Here is a 20,624-nt window from a genome sequence, read left to right on the forward strand (position 1 = left end):
GTCATCCAGGTTCTGCTGCTCTATCCATGGGTAGTGGTGGAGACCCCGATACCAGCTCTGGGTTACTTAGTCATTGATATTCCTGAGCTGTGGATCTCCCCATCCTTCTGCGGCTGATTGACAGCCTTCACCCTATACTGTGTATAATGCCGCCTTTATACTTCCGGTCTATGAAACATGGACTGTGTTTGAAGAGGAATTCTCGGCCTGACCACTGGGTCTCCTGACCAGAGTTATCTGCCTCATATATACATACGAGGAACCCTGCGGTCTGGCCGGGTACACTGCTCTGATTATGGTCAGTGAAACTGGAGAACATCGTGGGCTCGGAGTGTAGGCTGAAAGCTCCTGCAAGACTGCTAGTAAATGACCAGTGATGGAAACTGGGCCTCTGTCACTACTTTATGCTGTGCTCAGATCCATTTACAGGGACTTTTCAGGGCGTAAAATTCATTTTATAAAGGGCTCAGTTGTAACGTTGCCTTTTCTCGCCATTACTACTGGAGACGGGATGAGATGAGTAGAGACCTTCAAAGACTGAGGAAGTTTCGGAATGGGCAGTAGAGTGGATCGGTGAGGGTCAGTTTCCTACCTTAACATTTTTTTTATCCCCGGGACAAACTTCTTAGGGCTGAATATACGTTTTCCAAGAGTTACAGCTTTGGTTCGGACTTTCTGTTATTGTTTTTCTGTTCCTGTGAGTTGCAGTACAGTTTACTGTACATTTGGCCTCTAACTTGTGTCCTTTCTCTTTGTAGGTCTCCGCCGAGGTCTCCGTGTTACTCTTCAGCCTTCAGAATGATTTCCTTATGTTTTCTTCCACTTCTCATCTTGCTGGACTCATCACTCACGTACATAATATCCAGCCTTGTCTTCATATATTATCCTGTAGATCTCCTTCTCGCGGTGTGGCTGGTCTACCTTATTAAAACTCCGATACTTGTAGTGATATCCAACCTCCTGCCTCGTCCACGCTGGATCTCCTCCCGCTTGCCCTTCGCTCTAACCCTTGGCTTTGCGCCTCCTTTGTACCAGACCCTCAGGTTCTTTCTCACCTCTCAGTCTCCAGAGTTATCCTCTGTTTTCTCCAGCTCTCTCCTCTTCCATTTGCCTCTGCCATTGTCATGTCTGGTCTGGGATCTGATTTTACCTCCCAGTAACACAAAGGAAACTTCCGGCAGAGATGAACGAGAACAGACAGACAAGAAGAATTTTACCAGACTTGTCAAACTTTCGAAGCGGGATTGGCCGTACCTATCCTCGGCTTTTGTCTTCCTTTTTCTGGCTTTGACATGTAAGTTTTGTTAAATAATTTCATCTTTTTCAGTGATATAACTTTTTTCTGCAAACTTTCTACAAAAGGCAGGGAATGGAAATCCCTACATAGCCGAGGAGAGCGGCTCCTGGTGCAGCCATTTGTCTTACATGACAAAAATAACTGATCTCCCGGGAGAGTCTCTCCATCTTAATAATGGAGAAACATAGGATCTTCCATGTTCTGTAATACAGTTGTTTTTCAGCCGATCATTAGTCATCCGATGACGAGACAGTAATTATATGTGAAGAGGTAGTTGTATAAAGAAGGAATCTGATAGCAGGGTTAGACATGGTCAGAACATTTCAACAGGTTGAATATGTTGTTTAGACTGAAATATACTGTATACGATATGGAAAGTTCTGTTCTTCTACGGACAAAAGTAAATATCTTATCGTTCACAGTTGAAATGTGGGTTCCTTACTATATGGGACGGATGATTGACAACTTGTCCAACAACTACAGGGAGGCCGAGTTCCTGGAGGCTATAATTTATATGGCTGTGTTGACCATCTCCAGGTGGGTGAGACACACGACAAAGGCAGAACATGTAGACTTCTTGGGCCTCATGATTAAACTAGAGAACACAGAAATTCAAGGTCAACCAACAGTCAAATTTCAGCTGTAATTTTTCCTGTGGAGGCTTGACCTTGAATGGTTGATATAAGCACTTTTTTTGTGTGCATTACTTTTTAGTAGAGTTGGACAGGATTTGCACGGACCTCCAGTCCAGTCCCCCATTGCAGTCTTCACCACAGTGCACAGCATTCTGGGCTCTTCTTTCACCATCTAAATCCTGTGACGTCACGTTGTGCATCGCACCACTCAAGAAGTGCTAGTAAGTGCAATAAGTACCAAGGATGTCCGGCACAGATGTGAAGTCTGCCGTGGAGGACCAGACTGGATGCCACACCAGGGAAGAGAAAACCTTCCTGCTCTATTTTTCACGTATGGGCCCATTGTGGTATATTAATTCTTGCCCAGTTATTCCCAGGACAGACATTTACTATTTACTTTATTGAACATAATTACAATATACTTTCAATGACCGCTTTATTAGAAACATCGGACCTCTCACCATTAGAGCCGAAATGAAGACCCCTTCCTGTCAGTCAGATTGGGAGTAGTAATAATGGTCTGTAGGTTTTCATAGCTCCATTAATTCATGTAGATGGATGAACCCTCCCTGTCAGGCTGATGGAGGTGGAATAATGGTGGAGGAAGGTTTGCTTGGCACACTGGTTCCTCTGATACCTGTGGACGAATGACCCCTTCCTGTCAGGTAGATTGAGATTGAGAAATAGTAATTATGGGTGAACGTTTTCTTGGTGCACCATGATCACCTGATACCTGTGGATGGATAATTCCTTCCTGTCAAGATCGTGGAGGTGCAGTAATAGTAGGAAAGGTTTTCTGGGCAGGAGCCCCTGATACCTGTGGATAGATACTAGGACAGCAGTAGGACTTACTTGAGTACAATGTCTGATCCTCTGTTCATGGCGGCTGTTTCCTCTATGGCAGCAGGACAATGCCTCAAGCCACAAGGATCGTATAGTTATAGATTGCATCTACATATAAGGCAGTGAGCTTTTTCTTCTTCCTGGCCTTTACATTTCCCAGATCTTAATCCTGTAGAGCATCTCTGGAACAAAGTACAACAGGCCGTAGACAGCCTGTCAGTACCTCCATCTAATGATTTAGTCCACATGACTGATATTCCGGCAGAACGCTCTAATCACCTAGTGGGTTTTATACCACCAGAAATCGCTAAAGGCAGAAGAAGGTCTAACGCACTACTAGATGGGTGTCAGTAATAAAGTGGCCATTAATTCTATAAATATTTCTACATGGATACAGACATAATATTGGATATTGATATGTATCTTTTTCTTTATTTAGCACTATTTCTGCAGGCTGCAGAGGAGGACTCTTCATCTTCTCCATGCTTCGCCTCACCAGACGTCTGCGACGTCTTCTTTTCCGCGCGTTCATTAGACAGGACATCGCCTTCTTTGAAACCACTAAAACTGGTAAAGTATAATACTGTAACTTGTGAGACACACAACCTTGTATACACATATGTCCTAGGGTACTGCTATGGGGGCAAACATTATGCCTGACACTCTGTAGGAAGATATCCGCTCTCTTGTCATCAGAAAGGCTTGAGAGTAGAATTTTGAATTTTTATGTGTCCTTTATTATCATTGATTTTATTATATACTATCGGCTTTGGTTTATATAATAATGCAGTCACAGCAGCTTGCTCCTGTTCACACTTGCTGCATTCAGATGGGAGGTGCTGATCAGTTTTTTGTTTTTAGGTGAATTGAATACGTGTCATATATACTGTATATGTAAAACAAAAAAATGCCCTAGTTTACATTTTGCTTTTTTTAATTTTTGGGGTATAGACTTTGAGCAATAATACTCTATATCCTCCAACAGAAGCCTCTTATACATGTCACTACATAGACACATACCTGCAGAAATCGCCCAGTGATTCCCATTGTAATAAAGCCTGATTTAAACTACCATTTTTATTCCGGGGTCCCTATCAGTCTACTCTTTCCTGAACAGCAAAAATAAAAAGGAAAGCCCCCATATCGGCCCACTGGTTGGCAAAAATCATACGATTACGACTTAGGCTGACTGTATGGAATGGCTAAATTTGGCACGTGTGTTATCAGACTAAAAATCAAATGAAAACCCACAGCGATCCCTTGATCACAGACAATATTAAGCTCATATTTTTACGAACATTTGCGACTGAATTTAGTCAATTATAACATTACATTTTACAGAAAGACCTCAATCATACATCACTTATTTTAATGTACAAGAAAAACTGACTGAGCTTCATGAGTTGTGTCACGGATCCCTACTCCGCGGAGTCACTTATTCGTCACGTGCCTGCTCTCACACGTGACTTGGGGTTGCGCCTGCAAGGGTTAATCTATCTCCCCACTCTCAGTCCCAGCATTCAAGCTCTGTCCTATGCTGTAATGGGAGCATAAGTCACACCGACCCAGGCCACACACCCGCTCATATGCGCTGCCACCACTAATCGAATACACAGGCGATGAGTCCCTGGAACTAATAATACTAATAAAAATATGTCTATCACTCATAAGGCTCACACACTTTTTGGCTATGGATTCTTTAGAACATTCAAGGTTCAACTTGTTAAAGGTTTATACTTTAATAGCAAAAGTTCAATGCTTACAATAAGAAAAAGGTATAAAAATATGATAATAAAAAGACATACGACTTATGCAAACAATGTCAAAATAAACAGGAGAAAACTTACAGAAATCATCTAGCTGGTAGTTGCTTTCTGCTCCCTGAGGGGAAGGAGGGGGGGGGGGGGTGAATGGAGTTGGAACACATCAGCTTCTCAGGCCGCCCTCACATGTGAACACAATTCTCTGTCTGCAGCCTAAATTTATAACTTTGATCTGAGGTCAGGCTTCTAGACCGGCCCCTCAGGCCAATATCATAACTGCTGCCTGTTTGATTGGGCCACGGCCACGCCCCCAATGAATATATTATTTCTCTTGTGGAGAGGTTCTCAGGGATAGATTACCTCCAGCCACAATTTAGCATCTCCCCTCCAAGCACTCAGAGGTGTCAAGTGTTCCTTTGTTCTTGGCCTTAGGCAGACCTCCTGGTGAGATTTGGAGACAGAGGATTTATTCATCGCAAGGAAGTACCTATTAACACCTAGGTGTGACTTGCCTTCAGGACAGATGCTACATTATCACTAGTCACACATATAACCCTAGACATATGTCACTACCCACATATCTATATATATATATATATATACACACACACACACATATTTCACCACAAGTTGTTTTTAGCAGTATGTTTTGATCAGCATTTTGACAGAATTTCATCACTTTTTCTCTGATCAGAAAAAAAAGAAAAAAGTTTATCTATCTTTTCCTATCTATCAATACGTGACAAATAGACACCACTTGGGTGACATGCGGTCCGATATTTTCATGGTCCATAGAGCTCGGATCAATATCGGACGAGTCACAATTTTGCATGGACCACAAAATTGCAGATATGTGAAAAACATGGATATTGTCTCTTCAGAGAGGAAGATGACTAGAACTTTAGTGCCACCTATAGGAAATTGCAATCCTACAAGTCAGTATCCACTCTCTAAGGAGCTTTGTCACATGACTTAGGATGAAAGACAAAATCTCAATTTGCAGATACTGTGTTTCAAGGTACTGCCCCTCGTCAGTGCAAAGTGTGAGATCTGGTTTGGCCGGGTGAGAGGTGTCTGACCGGGATCCAATGAGTAACGTTCCGCCTTGCGGAGATGGATAGCACTCGTATGTGAAAAACTGACGTGCGAATGAGCCCTTAGAAATGAGTTAATGCACAATTTATTCTTCTCCGACAGGTGACATCTCCTCTCGACTATCAAACGACACGTCTCTTGTGAGTCGCTCTATTGCGGCCAATGTGAACATAACCCTACGGACATTGATTAAATGCGTTGGTCATTACCTCTTCATGCTGTCTCTGTCTTGGCGTCTTACACTCCTCACCTTTGTGAGCATGCCACTAATTTCCATCGTTCAGAGCATATACAACAAATATCACGAGGTGCGTATATGTGCGGGGACGGGGCACAGATCACTGTATGTAATAGATAATAACCATTCCCTTAGGGGTCTATAATCATTGCACCTAATACTATTGATTATATTTATTATGCTTAAATGTTTATGGGTAAATAGACAAACTGCAGATTTGGTGCAGATTTTCATGGCAGATTTTATCCTTTGAAATTGACATCAAAATCAGCATCAAAATCTGCATCTAACGTGGATTTCATTGCAGATTTGCTATGATATCCATAGCAGAAAAAGTCTACAGCCTTTACTTTTCATTAAACTTTTTGAATTTATTTTAGTTGCTCATTTTTATTTTTGTTACCATCTTTAGACAATTGGGGTATGGTCACAGAGTGTTTTACATGAATTTTGAAGCAGATCCGCTTCCAAATCCAATCCAAAAAGTATTTAAAGAGTATTTTAAGTGGATTTTAATGTGGATTTTTAAGTGGATCATTTTCAAAATCCATGTAAAAAAAAAAAACCTCTGTGTGAACATGCTCTTATTAGGTCTCGTGCACGTGGTCGTCTTAGGGCTCCATATCATTCGGAGCTGGCATAAGGCTCCCATAAAGGTGCATAATCAGAGCAATAAAGACCAATAGTAACATGTAAAATACTCTGGATACATAAAAATGGCAGCAGAGCCTTCTCACAATGTATAGTAGATCTGAACTGTTTTGAACGAGATGAAGGTATTTTGCAATATACCCTTTTGACCACAACCAATAAAACCACTAGTGTGAAAAAAGGTTTATAGTGATCCCATGCATTACTTGACACCATTTCAATCATCTGAGCTACATGATGAAACTGCATGGACTGTACCACACAGCAACTTCACTGGACATTAGACAAACTGCTATCACAGTTACTGATGATGATTAGACGGCTCCTGTCATACAGTTATCATGTAGAAGATGGAAACATGTTTTTACTTGAGTGTTTTTTAAGTAGTCTGTATACAAATTTTTATTTTCTAATCTACAAAATTGACTGACTTTATTTTTTTAATTTTTTCTCTCAGGATCTTGTGAAGAAGGTGCAGGATTCGATTGCCCGGACAAGTGATCTCGCAAAAGAGATTATCGAGTCGGTTAAAACTGTGCAGAGTTTTGCTGCTGAACAAGAAGAAGTGAACAGATATGAAGAGTCACTGAAAAAGACTCACAATCTGCAGATGTGGAGGGACATGACCAGAGCTCTCTACCTCCTATTAATAAGGGTGAGTAAACACGTTGTATTCCTGGTGGTTACCGTACATTGTGTATGACGAGATGGCTGCCCATATTCACACTTGTCAGATAGGACATGTCTTCCGGCTTGGCTTCCACTGTAGAATTTGCGTGAAATCCAACCACAGTCCACATCTGAGAAGTGCAAATCCACAGCAGAACAGGAGCAGAAATCCAACCTGACCATCAAATTTCTGCTACATCCATAAGAACATTTGTGAGGTCAGACCCTGATAATGAGGAGATGCCGGGCTCACAATCTCTGTTCTTGGATGGGACTGAGGTCCGGGATCTGTACAACCGCTCATGTTCCCCCTCCTTGTCTGTATGGACCTTGTGCACTGGGCGCAGTCATGGGGAACAGAAAAGGGTGAACCCCAAACTGTTCCCACAAATCTGGGAGAATTAAGATTTCCTTTCATTGGAACTTAGAGACCGAGGACGATGCCTGATAACATCCCCATAGCATTGTCCTCCTCCACCATCTGCACAATGCAGTTAAGGGGTAACGTTCTCATCTTCAAAGTTAGATGTGGTCGCGGCCACAGCGAGAAAAAATTACTTAAATGTGACTATCTGTGCTGATTAGCTGTGTACCCTGACGATAAAGACGCTTTTCTTCCCTTCAGATCATCAATCTGGGGTCGCAGGTTTCCATGTTATGCTATGGACACACATTAGTCCTTGAGGGAGAGATGACTACCGGGGCGATGGTGTCCTTCATCATGTACCAGATGGAGTCTAGCAACTACATACGGGTACGAGACCAAGGGAATCACAATGGTGCATGTTTTCCAAAGTCAATAAATATATATATATATATATATATATATATATGTTCACAGCTCTATACATTGCATAGTGACTGTTCTCTGATACTGCAGTCCTGGTCCGAACATTAGTACACAAGACTGGCCACCACGCAGTGGGATACCCCCGGTATAGACACTGCCACGTGTCTCTGGTGTTGACCTTTTTTTCCTCCATTGTTTTTAGAGCCTTATTCACATGCTCAGTGAGATAACCCATTCCGCAGGAGTCGCCTCCAGGATCTTTCAGTACCTGGATCGGGAGCCTAAGATCTCCACATCAGGATCACTTTGCCCAAAAGATTTACGTGGTGAATTTGAGTTCAGGAACGTCACATTTTATTATCCGTCCCGTCCAGACACCCCGGCCGTGCAGGTGAGTGTGCGGAACACCTTGTATTTTATACACCTTACATAATGACATCTATCTCCTGGCCCCCCACACACGTAGTGGAAAACTCCTTCAAATAAAGAGCAGTTTGTGAGCCAAAAACTACGACTCTTGTTACTGAGTTGAGCCCAATGATCCTACTCACCATAGAGAGCCGGAGTTCCCATCAGATCCACCAGTTAATGTGGTTTGCCAATAGAGCTCATACTGGAAAGAAATAGTATTAGGCTGGGCCCCATAAAGAGCTATGTGTGAAGAGGGCTGGCTGACTGCTTATTTCAGCAGCCAGGCCAGCCCCCTGCTCTATGTGTTGGCTTTGTTAGAGAAGGGGGCTGCCTTAGCATTCACGTGAGCAGTTTGCCCCTCCACACATCTCCCCTGGGTTCTGAGATCCAGGACCTTTTTCAATGTACAATTAGTAAGTTCCATCCCGCGTCTCATTGTATGCATCACTTTGACACCTCACATACTTTCCATATGTGTCCTGTTCTCTCATTTGTCCCTTGATTATATTCTTCCCCTATCATTTATTTTACGTCTGACAGAACTTATCCTTCAGTCTTCCCCCGGGAAGCGTCACCGCTCTTGTTGGACTCTCAGGAGGGGGGAAGACGACCTGTGTGTCCCTCCTGGAACGATTCTACGAGCCCCGGAACGGGGAGATCCTTCTTGATGGGAGACCGGTGGCTGAGTACGACCATCAGTATCTGCACAGTAAGGTAGGACTGGTATCAAAGCGCAGACATCTGGAGCATCAACCGCACAGAAGCCTCCAGCAGCTGACGGTCATTAATTTATATATTAATGTTTCCAGCTATGTTCCTCACTATGTAATCCAGAATATTGTCCGCCCCAGGATCACCTGCTTTATATCCCATATTTCATGGAGCCTTCATATTTATACATGGATGATGTTACTGATGTATACACTTCATTTATACATAGTTACATAGTTACATAGTTATTACATAGTTATTAAGGTTGAAGGAAGACCATAAGTCCATCTAGTTCAACCCATAGCCTAACCTAACATGCCCTAACATGTTGATCCAGAGGAAGGCAAAAAAAAACCATGTGGCAAATAGTAAGCTGCACATTGGGCAAAAAAATTCCTTCCCAACTCCACACACGGCAATCAGACTAGTTCCCTGGATCAACGCCCTATCTAGGAATCTAGTATATATACCCTGTAACATTATACTTTTCCAGAAAGGTATCCAGTCCCCTCTTAAATTTAAGTAATGAATCACTCATTACAACATCATACGGCAGAGAGTTCCATAGTCTCACTGCTCTTACAGTAAAGAACCCGCGTCTGTTATTATGCTTAAACCTTTTTTCCTCCAAACGCAGAGGATGCCCCCTTGTCCCTGTTTCAGGTCTATGATTAAAAAGATCATCAGAAAGGTCTTTGTACTGTCCCCTCATATATTTATGCATTAAAATAAGATCACCCCTTAGTCTTCGTTTTTCCAAACTAAATAGCCCCAAGTGTAATAACCTATCTTGGTATTGCAGACCCCCCAGTCCTCTAATAACCTTGGTCGCTCTTCTCTGCACCCGCTCTAGTTACATACATAGTAACATAGTAACATAGTTAGTAAGGCCGAAAAAAGACATTTGTCCATCCAGTTCAGCCTATATTCCATCATAATAAATACCCAGATCTACGTCCTTCTACAGAACCTAATAATTGTATGATACAATATTGTTCTGCTCCAGGAAGACATCCAGGCCTCTCTTGAACCCCTCGACTGAGTTCGCCATCACCACCTCCTCAGGCAAGCAATTCCAGATTCTCACTGCCCTAACAGTAAAGAATCCTCTTCTATGTTGGTGGAAAAACCTTCTCTCCTCCAGACGCAAAGAATGCCCCCTTGTGCCCGTCACCTTCCTTGGTATAAACAGATCCTCAGCGAGATATTTGTATTGTCCCCTTATATACTTATACATGGTTATTAGATCGCCCCCTTATATACTTATACATGGTTATTAGATCGCCCCTCAGTCGTCTTTTTTCTAGACTAAATAATCCTAATTTTGCTAATCTATCTGGGTATTGTAGTTCTCCCATCCCCTTTATTAATTTTGTTGCCCTCCTTTGTACTCTCTCTAGTTCCATTATATCCTTCCTGAGCACCGGTGCCCAAAACTGGACACAGTACTCCATGTGCGGTCTAACTAGGGATTTGTACAGAGGCAGTATAATGCTCTCATCATGTGTATCCAGACCTCTTTTAATGCACCCCATGATCCTGTTTGCCTTGGCAGCTGCTGCCTGGCACTGGCTGCTCCAGGTAAGTTTATCATTAACTAGGATCCCCAAGTCCTTCTCCCTGTCAGATTTACCCAGTGGTTTCCCGTTCAGTGTGTAATGGTGATATTGATTCCCTCTTCCCATGTGTATAACCTTACATTTATCATTGTTAAACCTCATCTGCCACCTTTCAGCCCAAGTTTCCAACTTATCCAGATCCATCTGTAGCAGAATACTATCTTCTCTTGTATTAACTGCTTTACATAGTTTTGTATCATCTGCAAATATCGATATTTTACTGTGTAAACCTTCTACCAGATCATTAATGAATATGTTGAAGAGAACAGGTCCCAATACTGACCCCTGCGGTACCCCACTGGTCACAGCGACCCAGTTAGAGACTATACCATTTATAACCACCCTCTGCTTTCTATCACTAAGCCAGTTACTAACCCATTTACACACATTTTCCCCCAGACCAAGCATTCTCATTTTGTGTACCAACCTCTTGTGCGGCACGGTATCAAACGCTTTGGAAAAATCGAGATATACCACGTCCAATGACTCACCGTGGTCCAGTCTATAGCTTACCTCTTCATAAAAACTGATTAGATTGGTTTGACAGGAGCGATTTCTCATAAACCCATGCTGATATGGAGTTAAACAGTTATTCTCATTGAGATAATCCAGAATAACATCCCTCAGAAACCCTTCAAATATTTTACCAACAATAGAGGTTAGACTTACTGGCCTATAATTTCCAGGTTCACTTTTAGAGCCCTTTTTGAATATTGGCACCACATTTGCTATGCGCCAGTCCTGCGGAACAGACCCTGTCGCTATAGAGTCACTAAAAATAAGAAATAATGGTTTATCTATTACATTACTTAGTTCTCTTAGTACTCGTGGGTGTATGCCATCCGGACCCGGAGATTTATCTATTTTAATCTTATTTAGCCGGTTTCGCACCTCTTCTTGGGTTAGATTGGTGACCCTTAATATAGGGTTTTCATTGTTTCTTGGGATTTCACCTAGCATTTCATTTTCCACCGTGAATACCGTGGAGAAGAAGGTGTTTAATATGTTAGCTTTTTCCTCGTCATCTACAACCATTCTTTCCTCACTATTTTTTAAGGGGCCTACATTTTCAGTTTTTATTCTTTTACTATTGATATAGTTGAAGAACAGTTTGGGATTAGTTTTACTCTCCTTAGCAATGTGCTTCTCTGTTTCCTTTTTGGCAGCTTTAATTAGTTTTTTAGATAAAGTATTTTTCTCCCTATAGTTTTTTAGAGCTTCAATGGTGCCATCCTGCTTTAGTAGTGCAAATGCTTTCTTTTTACTGTTAATTGCCTGTCTTACTTCTTTGTTTAGCCACATTGGGTTTTTCCTATTTCTAGTCCTTTTATTCCCACAAGGAATAAACCGCTTACACTGCCTATTTAGGATGTTCTTAAACATTTCCCATTTATTATCTGTATTCTTATTTCTGAGGATATTGTCCCAGTCTACCAGATTAAGAGCATCTCTAAGCTGGTCAAACTTTGCCTTCCTAAAGTTCAATGTTTTTGTGACTCCCTGACAAGTCCCCCTAGTGAAAGACAGGTGAAACTGTACAATATTGTGGTCGCTATTTCCTAAATGCCCAACCACCTGCAGATTTGTTATTCTGTCAGGTCTATTAGATAGTATTAGGTCTAAAAGTGCTGCTCCTCTGGTTGGATTCTGCACCAATTGTGAAAGATAATTTTTCTTGGTTATTAGCAGAAACCTGTTGCCTTTATGGGTTTCACAGGTTTCTGTTTCCCAGTTAATATCCGGGTAGTTAAAGTCCCCCATAACCAGGACCTCATTATGGGTTGCAGCTTCATCTATCTGCTTTAGAAGTAGACTTTCCATGCTTTCTGTTATATTTGGGGGTTTGTAACAGACCCCAATGAGAATTTTGTTACCATTTTTCCCTCCATGAATTTCAACCCATATGGACTCGACATCCTCATTCCCTTCGCTAATATCCTCCCTTAAAGTGGACTTTAGACAAGACTTTACATAGAGACAAACCCCTCCTCCTCTCCGATTTTTACGATCCTTTCTAAACAGACTGTAACCCTGTAAGTTAACTGCCCAGTCATAGCTTTCATCTAACCATGTCTCGGTTATTCCCACTATGTCAAAGTTACCTGTAGATATTTCTGCTTCTAGTTCTTCCATCTTGTTTGTCAGGATTCTGGCGTTTGCGAGCATGCAGTTTAGAGAATTTTGTTTTGTTCCAATCTCCTCACTGTGGATTGTTTTAGAAATGTTCTTACCTCCCTTCTGAGTATGTTTTCCTGGGTCGTCTTTGTTCGAGTCTAATGTTTTTCTTCCCGTCCCCTCTTCTTCTAGTTTAACGCCCTCCTGATGAGTGTAGCGAGTCTTCTGGCGAATGTGTGTTTCCCAGGTTTGTTGAGGTGTAGTCCGTCTCTGGCGAGGAGTCCATCATACCAGTAATTCACACCGTGGTCCAGGAATCCAAATCCTTGTTGTCTGCACCATCGTCTTAGCCAGTTGTTTGCATCAAGGATCCTGTTCCATCTCCTGGTGCCATGCCCGTCTACTGGAAGGATAGAAGAAAAAACTACCTGTGCATCCAGTTCCTTTACTTTCTTCCCCAACTCTTCAAAGTCCTTGCAGATTGTCGGTAGGTCCTTCCTTGCCGTGTCATTGGTGCCAACATGTATCAGAAGAAATGGGTGGACGTCCTTGGAGCTGAAGAGCTTTGGTATCCTATCGGTCACATCCTTGATCATCGCACCTGGAAGGCAGCATACTTCTCTTGCAGTTATGTCCGGTCTGCAGATGGCTGCTTCGGTGCCTCTCAGTAGTGAGTCTCCCACCACCACCACTCTTCGTTGCTTCTTGGCTGTACTTTTTGCTGTCACTTGTTGCTGTGTGCCCTTTTCTTTTTTGCTTGCTGGTATTGCTTCATTCTTAGGTGTGCCATCTTCATCCTCTACAAAGATTTGATATCGGTTCTTCAGTTGTGTGGTTGGTGATTTCTCCATGGTCTTCTTGCTTCTTTTGGTCACATGCTTCCACTCATCTGCTTTTGGAGGTTCTCTGACACTTTTTGCACCTTCTTTTGCATAGTTCAGCTATGTCTTTCTTATACACCGGAGACCAGAACTGTGCACAGTATTCTAAGTGTGGTCGAACTAGTGACTTGTATAGAGGTAAAATTATGTTCTCCTCATGAGCATCTATGCCTCTTTTAACGCATCCCATTATTTTATTTGCCTTTGTAGCAGCTGCCTGACACTGGCCACTGAATATGAGTTTGTCATCCACCCATACACCCAGGTCTTTTTCATTGACGGTTTTGCCCAGAGTTTTAGAATTAAGCACATAACTATACATCTTATTACTTCTACCCAAGTGCATGACGTTACATTTATCCCCATAAAAGCTCATTTGCCATTTATCAGCCCAAGCTTCTAGTTTACATAAATCATCCTGTAATATAAAATTGTCCTCCTCTGTATTGATTACCCTGCAGAGTTTAGTGTCATCTGCAAATATTGAAATTCTACTCTGAATGCCCCCTACAAGGTCATTAATAAATATGTTAAAAAGAAGAGGGCCCAATACTGACCCCTGTGGTACCCCACTGCTAACCGCTACCCAGTCCGAGTGTGCTCCATTAATAACCACCCTTTGTTTCCTATCCCTGAGCCAGCTCTCAACCCACTTGCACATATTTTCCCCTATCCCCATTATTCTCATTTTATGTATCAACCTTTTGTGTGGCACCGTATCAAAAGCTTTTGAAAAGTCCATATACACTACATCCACTGGGTTCCCTTGGTCCAATCCGGAACTTACCTCTTCATAGAAACTGATCAAATTAGTCTGACATGAACGGTCCCTAGTAAACCCGTGCTGATACTGGGTCATGAGGTTATTCCTCTTCAGATACTCCAGTATAGCATCCCTTAGAATGCCCTCCAGGATTTTACCCACAGTAGAGGTTAAGCTTACTGGCCTATAATTTCCGAGTTCAGTTTTTGTTCCCTTTTTGAATTTTGGCACCACATTTGCTATACGCCAGTCCTGTGGTACAGACCCTGTTATTATGGAGTCTTTAACCCCTTTACCCCCAAGGGTGGTTTGCACGTTAATGACCAGGCCAATTTTTACAATTCTGACCACTGTCCCTTTATGAGGTTATAACTCCGAAACGCTTCAACGGATCTTAGCGATTCTGAGATTGTTTTCTTGTAACATATTGTACTTCATGATAGTGCTAAAATTTCTTCGATATAACTTGCGTTTATTTGTGAAAAAAAACGGAAATTTGGCGAAAATTTTGAAAATTTCACAATTTTCCAACTTTGAATTTTTATTCTGTTAAACCAGAGAGTTATGTGACACAATATAGTTAATAAATAACATTTCCCACATGTCTACTTTACATCAGCACAATTTTTGAAACAAACTTTTTTTTTTCAAGGAAGTTATAAGGGTTAAAATTTGACCAGCAATTTCTCATTTTTACAACCAAATTTACAAAACCATTTTTTTTAGGGACCACCTCACATTTGAAGTCATTTTGAAGGGTCTATATGGCAGAAAATACCCAAAAGCGACACCATTCTAAAAACTGCACCCCTCAAGGTGCTCAAAACCACATTCAAGAAGTTTATTAACCCTTCAGGTGATTCACAGCAGCAGAAGCAACATGGAAGGAAAAAATTAACATTTTACTTTTTAGTCACAAAAATGATCTTTCAGCAATAATCTTTTTAATTTCCCAAGGGTAAAAAGAGAAAATGGACCTCAAAAGTTGTTGTCCAATTTATCCTGAGTACGCTGATACCCCACATGTGAGGGGGAACCACTTTTTGGGCGCATGGCAGGGCTCAGAAGGAAAGGAGCGCCGTTTGACTTTTTCAAGCTAAATTTGGCTGGAATTGAGATCGGACGCCATGTCGCGTTTGGCGACCCCCTGATGTGCCTAAACAGTGGAAACCCCCCACAAGTGACCCTATTTTGGAAACTAGACCCCCTAAGGAACTTATCTAGATGTGTCATGAGCACTTTTATCCCCCAAGTGCTTCACGAAAGTTTATAACGCCCAGGCGTGAAAAAAATAAATCCTATTTTTTCCACAAACATGATCGTTTAGTCCCCAATTTTTTATTTTCTCAAGGGTAAAAGGAGAAATTGGACCCCAAAAGTTGTTGTCCAATTTGTCCTGAGTACGCTGATACCCCATATGTGGGGGGGACCACTGTTTGGGCGCATGGCAGGGCTCAGAAGGAAAGGAGCGCCGTTTGACTTTTTCAAGCTAAATTTGGCTGGAATTGAGATCGGACGCCATGTCGCGTTTGGCGACCCCCTGATGTGCCTAAGCAGTGGAAACCTCCCACAAATGACCCCATTTTGGAAACTAGACCCCCTAAGGAACTTATCTAGATGTGTCATGAGCACTTTTATCCCCCAAGTGCTTCACGAAAGTTTATAACGCCCGGGCGTGAAAAAAAAAAATCCTATTTTTTCCACAAACATGATCGTTTAGTCCCCAATTTTTTATTTTCTCAAGGGTAAAAGGAGAAATTGGACCCCAAAAGTTGTTGTCCAATTTGTCCTGAGTACGCTGATACCCCATATGTGGGGGGGACCACTGTTTGGGCGCATGGCAGGGCTCAGAAGGAAAGGAGCGCCGTTTGACTTTTTCAAGCTAAATTTGGCTGGAATTGAGATCGGACGCCATGTCGCGTTTGGCGACCCCCTGATGTGCCTAAACAGTGGAAACCCCCCCACAAATGACCCCATTTTGGAAACTAGACCCCCTAAGGAACTTATCTAGATGTGTCATGAGCACTTTTATCCCCCAAGTTATTCACGAAAGTTTATAACGCCCGGGCGTGAAAAAAAAAATTCCTATTTTTTCCACAAACATGATCGTTTAGTCCCCAATTTTTTATTTTCTCAAGGGTAAAAGGAGAAATTGGACCCCAAAAGTTGTTGTCCAATTTGTCCTGAGTACGCTGATACCCCATATGTGGGGGGGGGACCACTGTTTGGGCGCATGGCAGGGCTCAGAAGGAAAGGAGCACCGTTTGACTTTTTCAAGCTAAATTTGGCTGGAATTGAGATCGGACGCCATGTCGCGTTTGGCGACCCCCTGATGTGCCTAAACAGTGGAAACCCCCCACAAATGACCCCATTTTGGAAACTAGACCCCCTAAGGAACTTATCTAGATGTGTCATGAGCACTTTTATCCCCCAAGTGCTTCACGAAAGTTTATAACGCCCGGGCGTGAAAAAAAAAATTCCTATTTTTTCCACAAACATGATCGTTTAGTCCCCAATTTTTTATTTTCTCAAGGGTAAAAGGAGAAATTGGACCCCAAAAGTTGTTGTCCAATTTGTCCTGAGTACGCTGATACCCCATATGTGGGGGGGGACCACTGTTTGGGCGCATGGCAGGGCTCAGAAGGAAAGGAGCGCCGTTTGACTTTTTCAAGCTAAATTTGGCTGGAATTGAGATCGGACGCCATGTCGCGTTTGGCGACCCCCTGATGTGCCTAAACAGTGGAAACCCCCCACAAATGGCCCCATTTTGGAAACTAGACCCCCTAAGGAACTTATCTAGATGTGTCATGAGCACTTTTATCCCCCAAGTGCTTCACGAAAGTTTATAACGCCCGGGCGTGAAAAAAAAAATTCCTATTTTTTCCACAAACATGATCGTTTAGTCCCCAATTTTTTATTTTCTCAAGGGTAAAAGGAGAAATTGGACCCCAAAAGTTGTTGTCCAATTTGTCCTGAGTACGCTGATACCCCATATGTGGGGGGGGACCACTGTTTGGGCGCATGGCAGGGCTCAGAAGGAAAGGAGCGCCGTTTGACTTTTTCAAGCTAAATTTGGCTGGAATTGAGATCGGACGCCATGTCGCGTTTGGCGACCCCCTGATGTGCCTAAACAGTGGAAACCCCCCACAAATGACCCCATTTTGGAAACTAGACCCCCTAAGGAACTTATCTAGGTGTGTCATGAGCACTTTTATCCCCCAAGTGCTTCACGAAAGTTTATAACGCCCGGGCGTGAAAAAAAAAATTCCTATTTTTTCCACAAACATGATCGTTTAGTCCCCAATTTTTTATTTTCTCAAGGGTAAAAGGAGAAATTGGACCCCAAAAGTTGTTGTCCAATTTGTCCTGAGTACGCTGATACCCCATTTGTGGGGGAGGACCACTGTTTGGGCGCATGGCAGGGCTCAGAAGGAAAGGAGCGCCGTTTGACTTTTTCAAGCTAACTTTGGCTGGAATTGAGATCGGACGCCATGTCGCGTTTGGCGACCCCCTGATGTGCCTAAACAGTGGAAACCCCCCACAAGTGACCCCATTTTGGAAACTAGACCCCCTAAGGAACTTATCTAGATGTGTCATGAGCACTTTTATCCCCCAAGTGCTTCACGAAAGTTTATAACGCCCGGGCGTGAAAAAAAAATTCCTATTTTTTTCCACAAACATGATCGTTTAGTCCCCAATTTTTTATTTTCTCAAGGGTAAAAGGAGAAATTGGACCCCAAAAGTTGTTGTCCAATTTGTCCTGAGTACGCTGATACCCCATATTTGGGGGGAACCACTGTTTGGGCGCATGGCAGGGCTCAGAAGGAAAGGAGCGCCGTTTGACTTTTTCAAGCTAACTTTGGCTGGAATTGAGATCGGACGCCATGTCGCGTTTGGAGAGCCCATGATGTGCCTAAACAGTGGAAACCCCCCACAAGTGACCCCATTTTGGAAACTAGACCCTCTAAGGAACTTATCTAGTTGTGTGGTGAGAATTTTGAACCCCCACGTGCTTCACTAAAGTATATAATGCCCAGGCGTGAAAATAAAAAATCCTATTTTTTCCTACAAAAATGATATTTTAGTCCCCAATTTTTAATTTTCCCAAGGGTACCAGGAGAAATTGGACCCCAAAAGTTGTTGTCCAATTTGTCCTGAGTACGCTGATACCCCATATGTGGGGAGGAACTACTGTTTGGGCACACGTTGGGGCTCGAAAGGGAAGTAGTGACGTTTTGGAATGCAGACTTTGATGGAATGTTCTGCTGGCATCATGTTCCATTTGCAGAGCCCCTGATGTGACTAAACAGTAGAAACCCCCCACAAGTGACCCCATTTTGGAAACTGTACCCCCTAAGGAACTTATCTAGTTGTGTGGTGAGAATTTTGAACCCCCACGTGCTTCACTAAAGTTTATAATGCCCAGGTGTGAAAATAAAAAATCCTATTTTTTCCCACAAAAATGATATTTTAGTCCCCAATTTTTAATTTTCCCAAGGGTACCAGGAGAAATTGGACCCCAAAAGTTGTTGTCCAATTTGTCCTGAGTACGCTGATACCCCATATGTGGGGAGGAACTACTGTTTGGGCACACGTTGGGGCTCGAAAGGGAAGTAGTGACGTTTTGGAATGCAGACTTTGATGGAATGTTCTGCTGGCATCATGTTCCATTTGCAGAGCCCCTGATGTGACTAAACAGTAGAAACCCCCCACAAGTGACCCCATTTTGGAAACTGTACCCCCTAAGGAACTTATCTAGGTGTTTGGTGAGAAATTTGAACCCCCACGTGCTTCACTAAAGTTTATAATGCCCAGGCGTGAAAATAAAAAATCCTATTTTTTCCCACAAAAATGATATTTTAGTCCCCAATTTTTAATTTTCCCAAAGGTAACAGGAGAAATTGGACATCAAAAGTTGTTGTCCAAATTGTCCTGATTACGCTGGTATGCCATATGTGGGAAAAAACTGTTTAGGCACACGTTGGGGCTCGAAAGGGAAGTTGTGACGTTTTGGAATGCAGAAATTGTCTGCGGTCGTCATGTTCCGTTTGCAGAGCCCCTGATGTGCCTAAACAGTAAAAAAAACCCACAAGTGACATCATTTTGGAACCTAGACCCCCCCCAAGGAACTTATCTAGATGTGCCCCCTTTTTGGAACTAATGTACGCTTTCTTGTAAAGTAAATTAGTAGTGCATGGAGGTGTGGTACAATCTGAAGCAATCCTTCATACACAGGCCAGGTTTTTCGGGGCAGGTGTCGCATTGATAAATGGTGTCCTTGCGTATTCCCCTTTTGTAACACACTCGGCACCTTTTTTGCGGCTTACCTTTTCTGCCACCACCACCCCCGGAAAATGCTGGCCTGGTACGATACGAGCACCTTCAGTTCCGGAAGTACTGGGGCCCTCTCCTTCCGGAGTACCAAATATCAGGGCCTTAACCACTACCTCCTGGAACTGAAGGTACGACGTATCGGTGTGGCGTGCACATCGTAACAGCAGGAAAGCGTTGAGCATTGCCATTTGTACGATGTGGACGGCCAACTTTTTGTACCACACCTTGGCCTTTCTCAAAGCACTGTATGGTTGGAGGAGTTGATCAGAGAGATCAACCCCCCCCATGCTTTTGTTGTAGCCCAGTACACAGTCCGGTTTGCAGACCTGTGTAGAGGTACCCCGTACAGTGCTGAGGGCTCTGCCATCACCATGTATGGTGGTCAAGAGAAGGACATCCCTCTTGTCCTTGTACTTGACCACCAGCAGGTGGTCGCTACATTGGGCCTTGCTCTCACCTTTTCTGAGCATCTGCCGAAGTAGCGTCTTTGGGAGGCCTCTCTGATTTTTGCGCACAGTACCGCAGGCTGTGGTACCTCGCGCAGAGAGGGATTTGTAGAGTGGGATGCTGGTATAAAAGTTATCAGTATAGAGGTGATAACCTTTATCCAGCAGTGGGTGCACCAAATCCCACACGATCTTCCCACTCACTCCCAGGACAGGAGGACACTCAGGGGGTTCAATCCTGCTGTCCTTCCCTTCATACACTCTAAACCTGTGGATGTACCCTGAGGCACTCTCACACAGCTTGTAGAGTTTGATTCCGTACCTGGCCCTTTTGTTGGGCAGGTATTGACGGAATCCGAGCCG

General features: G+C 43.0%; 1 protein-coding gene across 1 annotated transcript in view; it reads left to right on the top strand.

Moving 5' to 3' along the window:
• LOC138661546 (antigen peptide transporter 2-like) overlaps positions 1–20,624 on the top strand; it is a 41,051-nt gene that overhangs the window by 5,061 nt on the left and 15,366 nt on the right. The window contains exons 2-9 of the mRNA XM_069746344.1: positions 759–1,294; positions 1,720–1,834; positions 3,215–3,345; positions 5,736–5,941; positions 6,980–7,177; positions 7,817–7,945; positions 8,184–8,372; positions 8,933–9,106. Of these exons, the coding sequence (XP_069602445.1) occupies positions 799–1,294; positions 1,720–1,834; positions 3,215–3,345; positions 5,736–5,941; positions 6,980–7,177; positions 7,817–7,945; positions 8,184–8,372; positions 8,933–9,106 (1,638 nt within the window). The 5' untranslated portion in view covers positions 759–798. The remainder of the gene's footprint in view (positions 1–758; positions 1,295–1,719; positions 1,835–3,214; positions 3,346–5,735; positions 5,942–6,979; positions 7,178–7,816; positions 7,946–8,183; positions 8,373–8,932; positions 9,107–20,624) is intronic.

This window comes from Ranitomeya imitator, chromosome 2, assembly GCF_032444005.1.
Source record: "Ranitomeya imitator isolate aRanImi1 chromosome 2, aRanImi1.pri, whole genome shotgun sequence".
Taxonomy (NCBI): Eukaryota; Metazoa; Chordata; class Amphibia; order Anura; family Dendrobatidae; genus Ranitomeya; species Ranitomeya imitator.